Source organism: Neodiprion lecontei, chromosome 4 (assembly GCF_021901455.1).
Source record: "Neodiprion lecontei isolate iyNeoLeco1 chromosome 4, iyNeoLeco1.1, whole genome shotgun sequence".
NCBI lineage: Eukaryota > Metazoa > Arthropoda > Insecta > Hymenoptera > Diprionidae > Neodiprion > Neodiprion lecontei.
The window spans coordinates 9,914,674-9,935,205 of record NC_060263.1 but is presented as its reverse complement, the minus strand read 5'-3'; the positions used below and the strand labels follow the sequence as shown (position 1 = coordinate 9,935,205).

The window sequence follows — 20,532 nt, the reverse complement described above, 5'->3', positions numbered from 1 at the left end:
AAAGTTATTAGCTCTCGTTAAATTCAATTTTTATCTTACTCTGCGTATTGTTGAACAATATATTTGTAGTTTGAGTAATTATCGAATTAATAGTATATTCGTAATTAGCTCTCATCACATTTCTAAACATGTGAGAGATAGATTGCAAGAATTATAAACAGGAGTTTAGATACCGATTTTTTATAACTTATTCGAATGAGAAAACTATTTCTATATGAATGCACTCAGGCAGTTTCTTTTCTCTAGAATCACAAGAAATGCACAGGGGGATTGTAACATCCGACCGGAACGTCCGTATGTTTTATCGACTATTATTACTGCATGTTACTTTTATCAACTAACCAAACTCGAAGTACGAGAATCTTGTAACCATAAGAAACTGAAACAACTGTCTAAATATTTGGAATATCCCTAGATGGAAATAACTATGAAATTCACTAGCCAAGGCTTAAAAACCATGTTACGAGATCTTCGTACTACAAAGAACTATAATACTATTATGCGTTATTATATATCACTATCATATTAACACTATAATTAACTAGCACAATTATACCCAATTATTATATAGCACTCAACAATGCCATTTGTGCATTCGGAGCTGAGAGCTATACTTAAGCAACATACGCTTTACTATATAGCCTGGAGTATAGAAGACTGTAAAACCATAGATAAATGCATAACCAATATAATGTAAAGATAGCACTGCTGCAATAACCCATAAAACCAGAGACTGCAAAACCATCAAACCGTGAATGCTAATTACCCAGCATGAACTATACCTTCTTCCGCAACGCCGTATTGTAGGCAACACGCGCAACGTTTTGAAGGCAATGCAGATCTCCAATGTGGAGCCATACAGAGCCTTACCTAGATAATACATTAGGAAACTTACCGACGAAACGAAAACGTTCTAGAAGCTTCCAAGCCGATTTATATCAATATAAGAATTAACAACTACAGAAGGGAATCATATACAAAAGCACACATGTAAACCTGCTCTAAAGCTATGAATCATCAAATTACTAAGTACTCTAAATCTGTTAAGATAGTTATAACACAAACAACTAAAGATATTCGCAGCAGCGTGATTCTAATAATGTTAAACAAATAACAAACTATGTTCATAAACAATTGCTATTGTACTCCAGATTAACAACGACAGTAGTCGACTTTAATACATATGCAATTCTATATAGATACAACTATAAAACTAACAACGACAGTAGTCGACTATAATACATATACAATTCTATATAGATATAACTATAAAAGTAACAAACGACAGGTAACCAAAATGAAATATGGGCTTTGTAACGAGCAAGATAGCAAAAACATTAAGAGGTAGACAGGTAGTTAAGTGGCTGAGGGGCGCCAGAAAGGGGGCTGGCGCCACAAAGGGGGCTGGCGCCACAAAGTGGGCTGGCGACACAACGAAAAGCTCACGCAGTTCGGAGAACTACGGAACCAAGTCCACGCACCTACACCACCGCACCAAGCAGCGATATACCATACGTAAAAACCTACAATATAGTAATAGCTAAAGAACTAAGATCACAGGCGTGCATGCGGCAAAGATGTCGTGCCCTAATTAGAATTCCTAGAAAAGAGGGGAGGTGCGCAAAGGTGACCAAAAAACTAAAGAGGGGGATCGTTCTGCGCAACGATCGACCCCTATAAAAAGGGCGACCGATCACTCGATCGCTCTCTTGTGTTTCTACCTCCAGATTCGTCATCTAGTTCCGGTACAGTCTCGCGGTAAAATCCTTTAGCCTTTTGCATTAAAACTTTCATACAACGTTACTCTGCCCAAAAGTTCAGCGAGCTTCAACTCCATTTTTTCATACTAAGTCTAAGATCTTACACTGTGTAACTCTGCGTTTGTGACTATTAAATATCAAACTTATAAAATAAACCAAGTTAGTCAAAATATCCAAATATTAAAGTCGGTTATTTCGCTAAAAACCTCTCACCAATCTACAAGTCATCGCATCCAGAATACTCTCAAAAAGGTAAGCCAAATTAAATCTTTTATCCAACAATTTCTCCCTCTTCGGTTCGTTCGACTAGAGCGACAGAATGCCCGTTGTCCGGTGTATTTCAATACTTAATCGGTAATTGGTGACCCAAACTACTGATGTGAGTCTGGCTGTAACTGCGTGTGAATGTTTCCGGTGTCTAACATCTGGAGATTTCCACTAGGTACCGTTCCGACGTCACAGGGATTATTACGGGTTTTCACATTTCTTACCATCCAAGCATTCTCATTGGTTGACTAAATTTAGCAAAGCAATCAGAATGCTTGGAAGGTGGGAAATGTGAAAAGTGAAATACCGTAATAATTCCCCAGGTGTTCTTTGGACTTATGAATTGCCGTTGTGCGCCGTTTTGCTACAATAGTCAGAGAGCAATAGCACTGAAATAGGGACAGTTATAAAACGATTTCCCACAGTCCAATCCAGGTTAACCGATTATGGTGCCGACCCATGTAGGGCCGAATCGCCGGAATACGCAATGACGGAACGGAATGGACAGAAAAGTCACTAGAATCCACGTTCCGGTAATTTCATTCTGTCGTATTTTTACGGAATGGTAGATCCGTCCGGTCTCCGCATATTATAACATTCTGTTTCATAGACATACCTATAAGAATAGACCGCGTGACCGGGTCATAGACTCATATGAGAAGTCGATAGCGGAATAGAAAGAGAAAATTGCATATGAGACCGCTCTGTCTTCGTCTAGTCGTGCATGCGCGGTCACGCGTACACACTACGAGGTCAACTTTTACAAGGTCAAAGCCAAAGAATACGCGTGCAGAACAATAAACTGACGATTTTTAAACGCCAATAATTTGGTTAAGTATTTTAAAATTATTTATAAGTATTCAATAACCAATATCAAATGAGCCAAAAAGAATATTCGTGCAAGATATGCTATTAAATTTCTTGTAAAATAATTTTTTTATATATTACGAAAATATAATATTTTTTTACGGCATAATCGACTCCGATAAGAAAACGGTTTCATCTAATATTCTTGAACATAAAAGTGTCAATAATGTGGTTAGAACCTATCTGGTCCTTGAGAAAAGAAGCAAAATCAAGGTAATTATACGACCATAAAATATCAAGAACAAAAATATACTCCACGAAATCTTTGTACGGTCCTGAAATTTCAAAGTACGGTCCAGTTTCACTTCGAGTATGACCTGTTGTCACCAAAGGGTTGGCAACGCTGTGTTGAAAAGTACTGACCACGGTCGTACATACAGACAGGTATGGAAACTCTGGGGGTGGGGGGCGACTCACTTATTGAGTCCGCTTTCAATAATTCTTAGATTGGCCGCAAGGGTCGCTGTAAGCTAGTAGGGTCACCCGTGTTACCTGTGAGCGGCAGAGATAGAAAAAATTTCTCTGTTGGCGCAAGCGCGCTAAAGCCTAACCGGCCCTACCATATAGTAGCGATAGCGACACAGTGCCGAGAGCATAAACTACAAATTGATTCAATATGTGAGTCACTCCTAGCCACGGTCTTAGATACGGAGTTTCCAGACTTGTATGTAAGACCGTGGTACTGACGGTTGCTGGAGTGCAAGATGGTCATCCTCCATCTTTGGCGGCACCGATTGTCGCTTCAGACTGACCAATCAAAAGAAAATGCTTTCACTTCCAGTTTAAGTATGCTATCACGAGAGGTTATGCAAGAACTTCTCGGATTACTTAACAAAACAACCGCTACACACTTTCGTTAACATTATAGAACACCATTTTGCTTTTGATGACTAGCTACTAGCGACTTACGTCTTCCAGCAGCGGCTTACGATCACTGACGACTCACCGACAACGACTGATTGTAGACCTGGCCTAAGGCACTCTCCGATAATTGCAGAAGTTAGACAGTACATTTAATCGTGAAGATACAGCTAGACGCACAGTAGTTTTGGGGTCACCAAGTACCGACTAAGCATTGAAATGCAGTGGACACTGGATGTTCAATCGCGTTGTTGGGATAACGGAGGAAAGGAATGATCGTAGGATTGAAGAATAAAATTACCTTATCTTTTGAAGTTGTTTGAAACTTGATGAGCAAATCGATGTAGTGATGATTTTTGCAGAATAACAAATTTTATATGTCAGAATATTTTACTTAGATTGAATTTATTTTATAATGAGAATCAAATACAAATTGTAGTACTGTATTTTAATCTAATAGAACAAAACGGCAAGGTGAAGTTTACTGTTACGTTCGGTAGAGTAACTTTGTAAAAGAAATTCAGAATGCAAGCGGCAAGAGGATTGTATCACGAGACTGTATAGAGAGGAAGATAGCAAATTTAGAGATAGGAACCAAGAGAGTGCATCTGAGCGTGAGGCTCGTATCCATAGGGATCGATAGCAGTAGATTTTGACCCTTCCCCACAAATCTCTACGCCACAACAGTATGTCTTCCCCCTCATTTTAAGAATTATAACCAGGGCAGTTCTCGACTTTTTAAAATTATGTTGGTGTGTTATGCATGTAAGCTTTGTGTGCACTACTTGTTGTTGCTGATCCATCATGGTGTAGGTGTGCTCGAGTTTTCTGTGCACTAATGTTCTGTTAGTGTGAGCTTCATGTGAACTACTTGTTGGTGCCAGGTGAACAGTCGGCCTGACAACAGCGCTACATCCTCATTTCTTTCAGGATTTCAGATCTAAGCAATCTCTTGTTGCGTGGACATAGGTCGTTGATCATAAGGCGCTTATGCTCGAGTTCGCTGTATCAGTTCGCTTATGCGTGCAAGCTTTACGCGCACTATTCTGGTGGTGTTGATTTCACCATAGCGTCAGCGTTCTCGAGGCAACGGCGCGTTGTATTAGGTGCGTAGTTTTGCTTCCAGAATATTCTAATGTATGACAAGAATACATAAATACACTGGAATATTTCATTTGCTTTAACGACTAACTGGAGACACAATAGGGTTTATTGATTGTGTATTTGAATATTATTTTGAGAGCGTTATATTTTATTTGCTTAATTATCTGACAGGTATAATAGTGAGTACGTAGCAGATATGATTACAGATTTAATATTAACTTTAAATACCTACTGCTGTGATTATTCTCAGGTATTCGTATTGTATTTAACGGAGTAAAGTATTTGAGGAATTGGTTAGATAAGAATCTTAGGATAAGTTTTTATGTATGTTCTGTATAGTTTTCTCTGATGGCTAATATGCTTACTCGAGTTAGATTGGTTTGTAAGGTATCTGAGGATTGCTCTTGTGCTTTTTGGTTGCCTGTTAATCGGCGTTGCAACTATTCAGGTCACCTCTTTGGAAATTGTACTGAGCTTTGTAAAGAGTTGACGATTTGTACATTTTTACGTTTAATTCCCAGAGCGGTATGAATTTTAATCATCTGAAGGGTTTGATGCTATTATAATAATGGATTCATCATTATATTTTTCGTTGTTTTGAATTGATATTCCATTGGTTAACCATACAAAATCATCCGGCAAGTTGGCTTACCTTCAGTGGTTTACTCATAGTGTTACTGATGTAATCTCCAGGTAGCGTTCGATACGGTTCCACATTAGATATCTACATTGCCTCCATAACGTTCGTAAGCGTTGTCTACAATACGTTGTTTTCGAAAGGATTCTACAATACATGTTTCATAATTTGTATGCATGGTTATAGAGGTTCCACAATCGCTAGTTTTATAGATTATTACGGCAATGTAACCTAGCGTTAGTTGCTCTATATTATATCGGTTATATGTATATCTATTGTATCACAGTTTTATTCTATCTCCAAGGCTATATGGTGTAACATAGTTTGTCTGTAATACGGTTCTAATCTCCGTGGTACTTGTACAATGATATTATAGCTGTCTGTAATGCGAGGATCTAGTAATAGGCTTTTGGCCTTTAATTGATGAGTTTTAAAGTCACACTTCATTTAGTCATGTTTCAAATGGTTGGTTATTTGATATCCTTTGGCTACAAGATTCTCACACTTAAGTAGAAGTGTTATGGAATAGTCATAAACAATGAAACAAACGGTCGTTGCATTCGGATATCAGAGATGAGTAGGTCGCTCATTTGGTCATTTGCGTCGCTTCCATTCAAGAAGTCCGCCTGGTATAATGAATTGGACTCACAGCAAAAGTGCGTACCGAATGCGGACTTTGGACTGCACTTTTTCTGCGAGTCGAATTCGCCAATACACTACGACGCAATATCAAAATGACTCGGTTAGTATAACCGGGACTGTTATCTTTATCGGCGGATTGGAGGGCCCGTGTTGGTCTCCAAAGTATTTTGTTTCCTTGTAACTCTCCAGGTGTCACTATGACCGCCGTAGAGCTGCACGTGTTGCGGTCGGCCGCTTTGAGAAAATTTCTAATTCCCATGAGTTTGGCCAGTGTCGGTCGTTGTATGAAGCCGCATAGTTCGGCAGCGAAGCGTGCCTTTCAAACCAACATGTCTTATACCACGGTTGAGAAGGGAACACCAAACACGACGAATTACAGGATATATTTCAGTGAGTAGTCAACTCTCCGAGCCATTTACACTTTATCTCATGCCGCGTTCTTCCCGTCTCCGTATTAGCTCTGACCTATCGACTGCTGTGCGATGGTCCCTGAACCCCAGAGGGTCGATTCCTAGATAACTCTTGTAAAATGATTAGAGTAAATTGACCGTTGAGCACGTTCGTGACGGCAATAACGTTCATTCATTATGTAGTATCAAATATCCCTCATTCTCTGTGATACTTTTCGCGCCGTTCGAAAAAATATGTTATCCCACGCACGCTTTGCGGTATACGCGGTATACGTATTTTTTTTTTTTTATATGTATAGACGTGCTATGTGATGTAGCGTTAGGTCACGTGACATGACCACATATTTTAAACCGGAAAGATGTTCAAGATTTCTGAATAACAATATTCAAGTATTCTACCGTTGCTGCAGCCGTACGATTGAATGGAATTTGACATTTAGACTTTTTCATATGGCGGAATGAGTTATTTCGATTATTCACAGATATCTGCGAGATTGACGGAATAGATACCTAATTATGTAAAAGGAAAGTAGTGCCGACTAAATGTCAACGGACACATGCTTGATTTCATCAATTTCACCATATAATTCCATATGTTTAGTATCGCTGAAGTAACTGATCAGGAATTTCACTATCAGTTTCAACCGTGGTTTTTCTGCAAGTTTCTTCATCGCATAGTTAGACAAATGATTCACTCAAACTACATTAATCGAAAGAAATACGTCATAATGACTTAGTGACTTGGAGTCTGATTTCACGCATGATTTAATCTAAATATTCTCAAGGTTTCTAGGCATTATCATAACTCTAATGTGTGCAAATTTTGTTGATCTTATCTCCTGAATATATTAATAGATTTGTTAGTTATTGGGTCAGAAAAAGATCCTGAAAAGGGCTTGTTTCCGGAAGCTGAAGAGTTAAAAATTGTTTTGGAATTTCACCTTATGTAAGAGTTAATAAATCTGCCAATTGAATCTGAGGATTAAGAATCATATTTTTTTTCAAGTTGCTGTGCGGCAATTTTAGAATTGGTTTATAGAACTGTTCCAAACTGGCTTTGTGGTCAGTTGACAGTTTACTACATTTTAAAGTTGTTCACTAGGAATTTTTTTAAATGCTTCGTTACGTCAACGTCGTAGACTTCAACCTCTCTTTAATACTGGGTTATCAAATGTTGATCACACTTCAGCCAGTTTCTTACCAAAGAAGCATCTGATATTGTTCAATTGTCACGCCACAGAAATTTTGATACCTTATGATTTCAAAAATCCACAGCTTTGTTTAAAAAAAGCTTTTTGCTGACAAATATAGATGTTCGATTCCTCGAGATATTTCCTTATTTATCTGTTACAAACTGTTAGCTTTCTTGAAGACAATTCGTTTAAAGGGGGGTTCACAAATATTTAAAAGGATGCTGTGTCCTTGATATACAAAGTGCTTTAGATCATTTATAGAATATACCTAATGTAATTAAAAATTTGTGAACAATCCAATAATGATACACATTGTTTAGCAGTACGAAAGGTTAATGGTGTTTTATCGGATTGTCAGAATTTCTTCTTTTAAACTTTATTTAGTGAAAATTCTTCAAAAAATCATTTCTTAATCAATAATACCGGCACATAGATGATGTCATATGCCATTGAGAAAGCTGCAATGCCTTTACTGTTTTTCGATAGTTGCATGATACTTTGATGTATATTGCGAAGTAATCTGAGGTGAAATCAGAAGCAGGAAGGCAATGCTTCCCACCAAAATTATTGGATGCTATGACCAATTTGATTCATATGATTACCTTATGAGAATAGTTTGAACATTATTAAGATTTAAGGGGGTCCTCTGGTTTGACGCCCTGATTTTTGAGCATTTTTTAGGATTTTTTTGTAAAGACCAATGAAGGGATAGAACTTTGAACTTTTTACCATTTATTTATACATATTTCAAGAATGTACAGTTAAATTTTTAGCTAAAAATATTCAGTAGAATTAAAGTTATAGTGGTCTGAAGACAACCGCCTCGAAAAAATGGACACCCACTTCTTCCGTCGTCGAATAGCTAGTCCATACAACTTAGTCATTTCTTTGATGACTTTATCAGTCAGTTTCCCTGCTCCTTTTCCGCCTATCCCTTTATTATCTTTACCCTTTTTGAGACCACGGAGTCTTGTTCCCATTCTTTTCTCGACGTGACCAACGCATTCTTTTTTCGTTACAGCAGTTTTTCCGTACGTTTTAGAATCTAAGATCCTTCTAAAAGTTTTACAATCCCCATCACTAATACATGTGAGGTATTTAATTTCATTTTTAACCAAAGATCTTGCAAACATCTGTACAATAGCACTAATTTCCATCTTTTCTCAACTTCCAGTATGATTAATGGTACATTCATGTACATGAAATTCATACCACATTTCATATTTCACTGGTTCTGTATTTTTTTTATGTTTCCACATATTACACGCTGTGCAATAACTACTCATGACCATAGCATCTAGAACTTTGCCAGTATACTTCCCAATTAATGTAGAAACTCCAAATAAAGATGAAAAGCCTAGTTTTCTCCAGGTACCGTCTCCCGATACCGTCAACTCATCACGTATGTTTCCTGCTTCTTCATTCATCGTTTTTTCTTGCGAGACAGCAAATGACAACACAGATTCACAAACTGTAGATGAAGCTATGTGTATATTTTCTAGAAGTGCGTAATAGGTTGAATTCGAAATACCAGAACAAATATCCATAAGACTGCAGAAAAGGTTTACACCTTCATGACCAATCCCTAATAACCGCATGACAAATACAAAACGACGATTGATTTCACTTGCATGTTGAAGCATTGGGCCCGAGTTTATAACTTTCTGTCTTGCACAGTTACAAGACTGAACTATTTTAAAACCTAAGCCATGATGGCTAGATTGCGCGAAAGACACATCATCTTCACACTCTTTAGATATTACAGTATTGGAAATAGCGAAAAATACTGTCGCAAACTCTAAAATACAATACCCAAAGTTTGAAGTAACAGAAACCTCCATGTCCATGCCGCCTTGAAGTTTTTCAGCCGAAGCTTATGTATAACCTGTATCTTGTTGGCTTGTTAAACGGTTTCCAGCAATCTGTCGTTTTTTAGAACGACCAGGGTGAACATTATTTTCTGAAATACCTTTTCTACCACTCATTTTTTAAATAAATAACTTTGAACCCATCATGTGTTTCAAAAAATTTTTTCGCAGATGTGCTCTTCGAAGTTAAACCAGGACTAAAATAAGTTTCACTACATAAATCATTACACAAATACTTTCCTAAATATGTTTCAACTTGTCTACACTTGTATAAGTAATTATTTGTCCAGAAGGGTCTCAGGTATAAAGCTGACAGAGAACAATAGGCTCGACCTCCAAGCGCTCCGCTCAACGCTCCGAACACCTGTTCCTTCTAACTGCTGTATCTTTATAATGGCTTCGAATATCGAAAAATCACTTTACCTCCACATTCTAGACATATTAAGGGAACAATTTATGCAAAAAAAAAAAAATCGATTTTTTGAACCTATTAAACCAGATGACCCCCTTAAAGTGCGTTTTTTTTTGTAACCATAATCAAAACTCAGTAACTCCGAAAATTTTTATAAACATGCTTTCAGGTTAAAAACTTGGTTCTGGTTTTTAGTGAAAGATCTTGCCTCTGTCTAAGTTTTTTTGAGAGTTCCAGAATGATTTCATTTCTTAAAATAAAATAGTTCAAATGTTGATAGGGGGGAGGAGGGTTTGCTTCATATGAAAAGTTTGTGAAAGTATTGATTTTCAAATGTCAATAAAATGTGAAAATGGTTCTGACAACTTTTTTGATCCTAATTTATGACTGCTTATTAGTAAGTGTACTATAATGTAAGATTTTTTGAACATTTCCTAGAGAATCTATGAGGATCGGGTTAGCCAGTGAAATAAGGTCAAAAATATCTGAATCAGATCAAAAACATCAACCTTGTGTTATTCGAATCTTCTCTTATTCACTTTTGTAACATAATGGGGACGTTTTTTGTTTCATTCACCATTATTGTTACAAATAACATTTTTAGAGATTTTAAAATGCTTTTCGTGCTCTTTCTGATTTTTTGTCCAGGCGAAAGGGCCCAATAATCCTCGAAATAATTCTGAGACATTACCATAAGAAATCTAACACGTAAAAATATGCAATTTCAAAATAAATGCTTTTTCTGCCAAGTGATTTTAAACAAACTTGGTTATTCTCATATTTTTTTTCATGATAATAAATCTAAATGAAGTTTGGGAGGTGGTTGAATTGATATGAAATGAACCCTTTTTTTTCTACCAGTCTACATAGCAAGAGAATACTGTAACCTTGTGACCGATCAAATATTTGCTTCTTACTAACGTACAATTGTTTTCACTTTTATGTATCTATCTATAGACAAAGTCGTACTCTACATGTGGCTATAATGCTTGCCCTTGGATATAGATTAGTTTTAGATTTTGCGTTGTATTTCCCTGTGGTGAAGATACCTTTCAAATACGAGGAGAATAATTATTTTGAGAATTACCAATGAGGATGAAGTTGGTTACGTTACTATAACGATACATGTTCAGGAAGAATCTTTACGTTGTATTGTGAGGATTGTTTGGAATTTAGTCAACTATGACAAATCTAACATACTTATACTTTGAAAAGGCAATTCGTTGAACGTTATTCTTAAATTGTGCAATAATGATTTCTTCAGTGATGTTTCGTTACATTAATGTTACTAACATCAGCCACGTTCCAGGGTAGGCGTAAATTATTGAATAATGTTTGTGTAAGGTAATTAAAAATCGTTATCCACACAATCACGTATTCTTTTATCTCATACACTCTTGTACTAAAATAACCTCTGGATATACAGTGTATACCTTGTGTCACATCACATAATATCATATTTAATCTTATCAAATAGTATACAGAGTTGTAATTTCCTGAAAGGCTCTTTTCCACAATTTTTTTTCTATACTATAGAGCCTCCACTATTTGCCATTTTCACATGAAATAACAAATGTAAGGAAAGAACAAAATTGACTTATTTTAAATTTTTGTGTAGAAAATGACAAAGGACCAGTTTCTCCGTTACACGACATACCGTTGTACGCTGATGAGGCAAAAAAGATATTCAATATGATAGTAGAAGTGCCTCGATGGACGAATGCCAAGATGGAGATAAGCTTGAAGGAAACATTGAATCCAATCAAGCAGGATGTTAAGAAAGGAAAACTTAGGTTTGTTGCAAATTGTTTCCCTCATCACGGCTACATTTGGAACTATGGAGCCATTCCACAGGTACAGTTTAAACCAGGAACTTGCAAAGTGAAACTAAAATTGTTAGGCTCGTTTCATCTCTGCATAAATATAATTAAGGGGCAAAAGTTTGGATTGCCTTGTAACAGATTGTAATTCACTGCTCATAGACTCAGATTCTTTTATGGCAAGGTCACTCATTCAAACCTTACCATTCAGTTAATAACATAATCTTTGCAAGTCTTATCAGGCAAGATATAAGACAGTACTGATTACAACTGAGCCTTGATTACAGTTCAAGGTGAAGATTAATCAGATCAGATATTATCTGTCATCCAAACTCTTCCCTTGCGGAAGAATGAGGTTGAAGCTAATAACATTACTGTAATAATTCATGTTTAGAAAAAATCATTACCTCCTTTGCAACTTTAGGATTATCTAAAATTTAGTAAGTCATAGTGAAGCAAAAAATTCTGAAATTTTGAAAACCCAACTCTTTCAAAGTTATTCTAGAATTGAAAATTAATGATTTTTTTTCCAATGTTACGTCATGCGAACATTACTAACTTCAAACTTGTACGGAGAATGACTACTGGATTATTAGAGTGCTGAAGTTCGTGTAAACATTGTCAAAGCACAATTATTAATTGCCCTACTAAAATGTGCAAAGTCCATCCCTTCTGTGAATCGTTGCCTCATAATTTTATTAAATAAAATAGATCATGTTAGTTTTTATGAGTGAATTGCTGCACTAGTGAATGTCGAAAGTTTGACATGCTTGAAGTTACTAACGTTAACGTAAGGAAATGTTGAGAACAATCTTATTCTGCATTATTAAAATGACTAAAGTAGTTGGGTTTGCAGAATATAAACACTATTTTATTACAGTATATAGTTATATAGTATAGTTGACTGAATTTCAGAGTTAACTAATTGTAAGCTTGGGAGGTGATGATTGTCCCTCAAAATGAATCGTAGCATTGATATTTTGAACTCGACCCTCATAAAATTCTATTTTACGAAGCTCAGTAATGCTTATTTCTGGCATTATTGGATTCTAATATTATACTAGTCAGAGATTAGTAGTAATGTTTAAAATTAGTTGGGATACAAATATCTAACCCAGGTTAATAACTATTTTGAATCGTTATTTTAATGCCATCTTGAAACATCATTTTATTGTGACTTAGTTATCAATTCTCAATAAAATGCTTTTATATGTTCAACTTGATTTCAGACGTGGGAAAATCCTGAAGTATTGGATGAAGCAACAGGCTGCAAAGGTGACAATGACCCTATAGATGTCCTTGAAATTGGTTACAAAGTAAGTAATTTTGTGCACTCTCATAGAGTTTCATAATTGTTCCGAAGAAAACGAGAGATGTACATATTGTGAAAATATGACATAAATCGTACAATAATATTGGATTAGATTTTATCGTTTTCCCTTATCTTAGACTTAATGCAGACCAATAAAACAATTCGTTATCTAGTGATTGTTTGTTTTAGGTAGCGAAGCGTGGTGAGGTTTTGAAAGTCAAGGTGCTTGGTACTGTTGCACTAATCGATGAAGGTATTTCAATGTTTGCATATAGTACATATTAATATATATAAAAATCACAAACATTATCTAAAAAAGATTCTGTAACCTGCCGGAGCCTCTACCTTTATTGCATTGGGTAAAATCTATTTTTCAGGTGAAACTGACTGGAAAATTCTTACCATCGATGTTAATGATCCCTTGGCTGACCAGTTAAATGGTAATATCCATTATTGATTCGTCTTTGATTATCACTTGACATTTAATTCAATAAGTTCAATAGTTCTTAAATGATCATGTGATGGATTTTTATCTTGGAAGTGTATACCTATAGAGGGTGAATCGCCTCATGTATCGAGAATGTGAGGAGATTAGTGAACGTGAAGCTAGCCGCTTCAGCTAATCAGAGAAGCTATGAAATCCCTCCAAATCAATACAAATCTGATGTGATTACTTGACGTTAGGATTACAGACGTGACTAACTAATTATTTAGGCACAATTACTGGACACAAAGTCACAAAATTTGGCGTTCAATTAAGGTTTGATTCCCAGTCACTACGGGAGAACCGAACACCAATTACAGCCTTTAACATTGATTAATTTGACAGAAAATGAGGTTCTGAAATTTTGTGGTGGTATTGTATCGATAATTTTTGAATTGCCAGAATGTCTACTTCTCAATGGTCTCAATCCAGGTATTTTTCAACGAATACTTGCACTTTATATATCAAAAAATGTTTCCTGTTTGACCCAAATTTTTTCTAAAGGCCTCTCCACGTATAACAATTATAATTTACAATTTTTGGAGACTGGTTTCTCCTTTCTTTTATTTTTAACTATTTTATAAGAGAGAAAAAATGTCTAAATTAATGTACAGTCTTCTAGTTATTTCTGACGTCATCCAAACCAACAATAGAAGTAAGTTGCATTTTACTTGAAATGTGTAAAGTTGAATTCGATCATTAATTGATTTCATTTGATTTTTAGTAACTTCTGTTAACGATAGTCTACTGAGTAAAGCACAAAAAATTTTTACATTTTGTTGGTATAAAGCGATTAAACACAAAATGGTAAGTTATGTGCCGAATCGGAAAGATGAGGTTTGAACTCACAATCAGTTCGGTTACACTTGGGCAAGGTTTTCTACATTTTTCCTCATCCCTCGTGCGAATGTGGGTGTTTCTATTGAACATCAAGCTTTCAGCTAATGGGGACATATGCAAGAGGGTACGGTGGGTCTCGAGCGATTATTGCTGTTATTGTTGTTATCGTTATTGTATGTTGTTGATGTTATTATCATTATTATTAGTATTATTATCATACCCTTCACAATGCAGAGCTAACAGCTGATAGTCAAAATGAAGTTTTCTTTGAAAATAATTTGTTTCAACATATGATTTCTATGAGTTCTATGCGTTCAGTACCGTATATTTAAGTGTAGTTAAATTATGGTTATAGGAGACGTATTCTCAAATGAACTTTGTTAAAAAATATTAGGCTGTGCTAGTAGAAATGGGTAACGACATATCTTTAGGTATTTCAAGCTCAACCGATGCTTGAAGAAACTCTACACTGACACGATTGCAAAAGTGATATTCGTACAATTGAAAACCACTATTTGTTTTTTTATTTTTGAACCGTAAGAACTTACCACATACTGGTTTAAAGATAGTCGAAAAAACATTTTTGTAAAAATTTGGAATTCCGATATCTTTTTAACTTTTTGATCTTAAGAGCTGCAACTGGGAGCCGTTACTTTTCCGTGATGACGGGAAACCGAATTTTAAAAGGGTTCCGAATTCTGTGACTGTGCATCCTAAACGTCATGTGCCAAAAATGGAATACATCCCCTATATATGTGGTCTTATCTTCAAATTTTGTATTTACAGATGTTAATGACATCGAGAAACATTTCCCTGGGCTACTGAAGGCAACCATAGAATGGTTCAAAATATATAAGATTCCTGATGGTAAACCAGAAAATCAATTTGCTTTCAATGGAGAAGCAAAACCTAAGGATTTTGCATTACATGTCATTGACGAAGTGCATCAGCATTGGCAAAGCCTCATAAAAAAAGAGTCACCAGCTGGTGGTATTGCTTGGTGAGTATTTGAGGAAATGATTATTTGATTGAAGATATTTTATGTAATATTGAATCGTGCATCCTGTGTAATCCATCATATTTTGTAAAATGAGTTGACGTAGATTTGATTTTTATGACGCTTATCATGTTCTAAAAAGTAAAATAGTTGGTTATGCTAGTGATGGTGTAATCATTTTTCACTAGATATTGTTAGTCATAACTACAACCTTCTTCCGGAGAATTCTCGAGTTATAAAGTAGAAATTTTCGATTAATCAATCTGTTGAATTGGATTCCCCATTTAAATTGTAGAATAATGATTAAAGGGAGACATTTAATGTTGTGGACATTTTTTATTACACGTTCATCGTGACAACGTGTGAAATTCATAAGAAAATAATTATCTGGTCGCGCTTCTATGTTTCAACAGATATGTTATATTTAAATTTTGAATTTTTTGAATGATAATTTCCGATCCATTGGATGTTCTTGTTTTTACATCAAATTCCAAATCCCTATTGCAAGGTCATGTTTTTTGAAGCATGAAAAAATCGAGCTTCAAGATTAAAAAGAAAAAAGAAAATTCGGAAAATGACTACGTATTACTCACCAACACATAATTCGCTAAAGATGTCATTAGATTTTTCAATAGAATCTCATACCATCAAAAATTTAGAAAAGGAGAAAAATGAACCATTGAAAAACTCCCCAGCATTGTTTGTGTTTGTTCCAATTGTAGTGAGCACAAATGAATATGAATAAATTCGGAGAACACAAGTTAAAATATAAAAAATTTTAGACCAGTTTTTATAATAGGAATGTTCAGAGTAACTATACTCTGGTGTTTTGCTTCAGATTCTATTCGTTTTTGGACTCGTTTTACTCACTGACTAAATCGTTACAAATTGTCTGAAACCATTTAAGAAATCTTTACAAAGTAGTATAATTATAACGCACTAAAGTTAGTTCTGACAAACATTTGTTCTATTGTACTTACATAAATCTATTTTTATTCACTCTAGAGATAACCAGTTTTAAAAGTTTCAGGCGATTGTTGCAGAGTTTCGTGTTAAACAAAATAAGTCCAAGAACATTGGAGTTTGATCAAAAACGCTAGATTCCAATAATTTTAAGTGTTTTAATTATAAAACCTTGAATCAAATTGTAGATATTTTAGCTTGTGTTGTTCAAATTAGTTTAGATTTATTTCTTTTACATGGTAGCGATGTTTAATTCGTATTCACCATCATTGGTGCAAATAAGCTGCGCAAGATTCTTTTTTCCAGATTCTGATCAATACATTTTTTTTATGAAGCTGATACTACTAGCCAGAGTTAACAGCCAAACTCGTTGAACTTTGTGGAATTAGAAAATTGCAGTTCAGTTTTATCCTCATAATTCTATAAAAGTATGAGGATTTGAGGTACTTCACAAAATTTTGGTTTTTGTATTTTACTCTCTTATTCGAGTGAACGTTAGAACATTTGGCTCGTAATTCTGGCCTAGCTTCAGCCTTGTATTTTCTTTTACATAAATTACTGTATTGCTCTGTATATGTGGAGATTGCTGGTGCTTATGCACAACTTATGCAACAGGTGTCTCTTACCTGTATTTTTGCGAAATAATTCCTGACATGAAATCTTGGAAGCAGAGAGTAGAACTTGATTAAGCAAATCTTCATGCTTATGTCTTATGTCCATCAGGTATCAAACAATGTCAAAAACTAGGACATACAACCACTTGGGGACGTTTTGTGCATGTCTTGTCATGTTGTTTTCTATCATTTTAGGTTGAAGAACATTAAAATCAATTTTCTGTAACGCAATTATGGTTTTTCCAAAACTTTATTGCTGGCACATGAAAGAATAAAGTTTGAGAACAAAAATATTTCAGGCTCATATTGAATATAAATCAGGTGAAATGGAAAGCCTGTAATGTTTGTTGCTGCAAATTAATGATAGCTAGTTTTCATTTAATAATAAACTGAAGAATCAAAGAAAAAAAAAAAAACAATCAACGTGTTGCAGCACCAATGTAAGCGTAGAAGGCAGTCCTTTCAAAACTACTGTTAGTAGTATGGAGGAAGTACTTGAAAAGGCTCCTGAGGCTGGAGATGCACCACCCATTGACAGTTCTGGTAAGTGTTTGGTCTAAGCTTTTGAATAAAAATAAATAAATTTCACCTTTCATACGTGTCAAAATGTTACGAGTCAGCAAATGATATCGTTTTGTTTTATTCTGCAACAAAAAGAATAGAAATTCCTACTGCATTATACATTTATAGTTCTTTGTTCGGTTTTGGCATAGCCTGCACGAAGACTGAATATTAAATTCAACGCGCTGTTATTGCTATACTTTTCCTCACCTAGACACACGCCTGAATCATAAAAAAAGTTGTCGGGAATATTCATACTGCAGTGAGTTGAACATTATTTTGAATTGATCTATTTTATCTTTTCGCGACTATGTTTTTTGATGATGGCTATATTTAACAAACGGAGTGATCTATGAAGAAACGCCATCTGATCGGACATATTCGATAATTTGATTCGTTTTTTTCCCGATTGAACATATATTGATTTAATTCGAACACGAGCTCATATGCTTTGTTTGCTATTATACATGAATTCCCGTTTTCCATTTCAGCGGATAAGAGTTATTTCGTGAGAGTCGAAGAATTGAAAAACAAATTATAATATTCCATAGCTTTACTGTTGATGTTCCCAAATCACTTATATCTTCACGTTTGTTACCTAGTGTGAAAAAATAAACTTGATGTAAATATGGTATTCCGTATTTGATACAGTACTTTTTTTTACTGAAGAAGTCTATATGTTTGTTTATTGATCTTTGATTTCAGTTGATAAGTGGCATTACATACATTTGAAGTGAAGCATAGAAGGTTCATCTCCGATGTTGTTTCCACTTTGCAAAACGATGCCTCGAAGGATTTTAAATGTATATGTAATTCCTTGCAGATTGTTAATTCACTAGAATGTTTTATGCAGAAGAAGGTTTAGCATGAGACAATCTCAGTGTACCTCTATATTGACTCATAGTTTTCAAAATCCTGAGAAAATTTTTGTGTATTGTTACTGGTTAATTGTATTATAACAGAACACGCCTTCCCCATACTTGCTCATTCACTGACATTTGATTATAGCCCAGTCAATATGTCCAAATAATCAACCTGAAATAACATTAATTCTTTTCTGGATTTTTCTTGTTTTAAAAGTTGTAGGTGGGGCGGGCGTCACTGGTAGTGTAAATTCAACGTGGTGACCAAATTTGATGAAAAATGGGTTTTCCTAAATAACTCGGTCATTTTCTATTTTAACAAAAAATTGTAAAGACCGAACTTGTAGGAAGTTCAATTTTCTACAACTTTGGTCTTTGCAGTTTTTTTCTTCTAATATCGATAGTTTTGAATCAAACCTAAAAAAGTGGCTAAGTAAAACTATTGCATCATCTCGTTTATTTTGAACTTTAGGACATAAATGAACATAATCAAATTTTTAGTGAATTAAATGTCCCACAAATTTGGTGCTTACAATTTTTCGTTTAACTTGAAAATGGCCGAGTTATTCAAGAAAAACCATTTTTCATCAAATTCAGAATGGCGGACATATGCAACAGCAGGATTTGGTGCCATTTTGAATTGACACTACGATTGACCCCCCCCCCCCCCCTCACCAATTAAAACAAGAAAAATCGGGAAAAGAATTATTGCAATGTTAAAAGTACACAGTAATAGACTGGGCTGTTACCTTCCTGGTGGAGAGTTTATCAATACTAAAGTTCTACAGATATTTTCTCTATCATTAGTTTCAATGATGGTCAATGGTTATTTATTTATTTCAGTATAATTGTGGGATCAGGATAGGATCGAGTGGCTGTGTCTAGCAGTCATTTGTTTCCATTAGGTTAGCTATTCCTTTGTTGAATGTTATACGATATTTGTCTTTCATAAATAAATAAACTCAATTATTCCAAGTATTTCATTTTTCCAATATCACCCTTCCAACATTTCAGGTCACCTAATTCTATTTGGCTGATATTTCAGAAGTGTATAGCATTGTACCAAGCAAGTAGCTTAATCGTATCTAAGGCGAATTACTTGAATGGGGATTAACCGAAATTTATTTTCTAGAAAATTAGGTGCTATGTGAAAGGACAGTGTTGATCTATTCAATATATATGTGTATGTAAAAAAAAGAAACTTCCGGTCCGTTTACTTATAGAACTAGACGAATGTTAATTTAGAATACATTGTTCTTCAGGCACTTACTGTGTAAACTACGACATAAAATTTAGATTCTAGTGTTAATTATTGGAGTTCGTAATGAAGTTGAGTATAAATTAGACTGTATCAAAAAAAGTCGGCTTTTTTTTAAAACAAAATTCATGTCTAAAATATTGTTTGAGGAAAAATAGCCGTTTTTTATACGGTTTAGTGTACATATTCTACATAACATTGGACGACCATTAACATTGCCGGACCCTTCTCCCGAAGGCAACATAACGATACTGCGATATAGATGCTCTGATAAGGTAGAGTTGACGCTTATCATTACTGATATAAGATATATATTGTAACGTACTGGGGGTAGTACGATACCCATAAAGTTATAAGGCATACGCGGACGACGACGGACGGACCAACTTAATTAGACTCAAATAATTTTGACTAATTCATTTAAAGTTAAAACTAGAAACGAGAAACGATATTGTAGAATAATTCGAGTTAAAGGAACCGTTTATTGCAATATTTAAACTCCAGAAACATAATTTCGAAGCGAGGGTTAAACCTTAATCACAAGAAACAGACAATCGAGCACATAAATTAGGGAGCGAATAGCGTAAAGATTATTACAAGAAGGAAATTAGCTTCGAGATAATTTAATTTTAGTTTATTTTATTTTTTTTGTGAAACCATCTGTGTTTTTCATTATTTCCTTTGTATCATTTTCTTCGGAACATTAATTATCATACAATATAGTTGCGAATGCACAGCGTGCATTCGTTTGTTTGGCAAGGATTGTTTCTTTATCTGACCATACCGGTAAGTATCTCGA

At 35.0% G+C, this 20,532-nt stretch overlaps 1 protein-coding gene and 1 long non-coding RNA gene across 3 annotated transcripts; both read left to right on the top strand.

Moving 5' to 3' along the window:
* The first annotated feature begins 6,241 nt into the window (after positions 1-6,241).
* Positions 6,242-19,453, top strand: LOC107228028 (inorganic pyrophosphatase). Of its 2 annotated transcripts, XR_006903704.1 has the most exons (9): positions 6,242-6,528; positions 11,640-11,875; positions 13,071-13,157; positions 13,343-13,406; positions 13,531-13,593; positions 15,264-15,477; positions 17,485-17,594; positions 18,104-18,234; positions 18,318-19,453. XR_006903704.1 is itself a non-coding variant. In XM_015669373.2 (8 exons), exons 1-8 carry the CDS (start codon positions 6,336-6,338, stop codon positions 18,347-18,349), a joined length of 999 nt encoding a protein of 332 aa, XP_015524859.1. In that variant the 5' UTR covers positions 6,244-6,335; the 3' UTR covers positions 18,350-19,453. The 2 variants fall into 2 exon arrangements, 1 of the variants encoding a protein (XP_015524859.1); XM_015669373.2 differs by lacking the exon at positions 18,104-18,234 and having other exon boundaries at positions 6,244-6,528.
* LOC124293835 lies at positions 15,484-17,475 on the top strand. Its single transcript, XR_006903705.1, has 2 exons — positions 15,484-17,160; positions 17,247-17,475. It is a non-coding gene; the product is annotated as an uncharacterized LOC124293835 (long non-coding RNA).
* Positions 19,454-20,532: the final 1,079 nt, after the last annotated feature.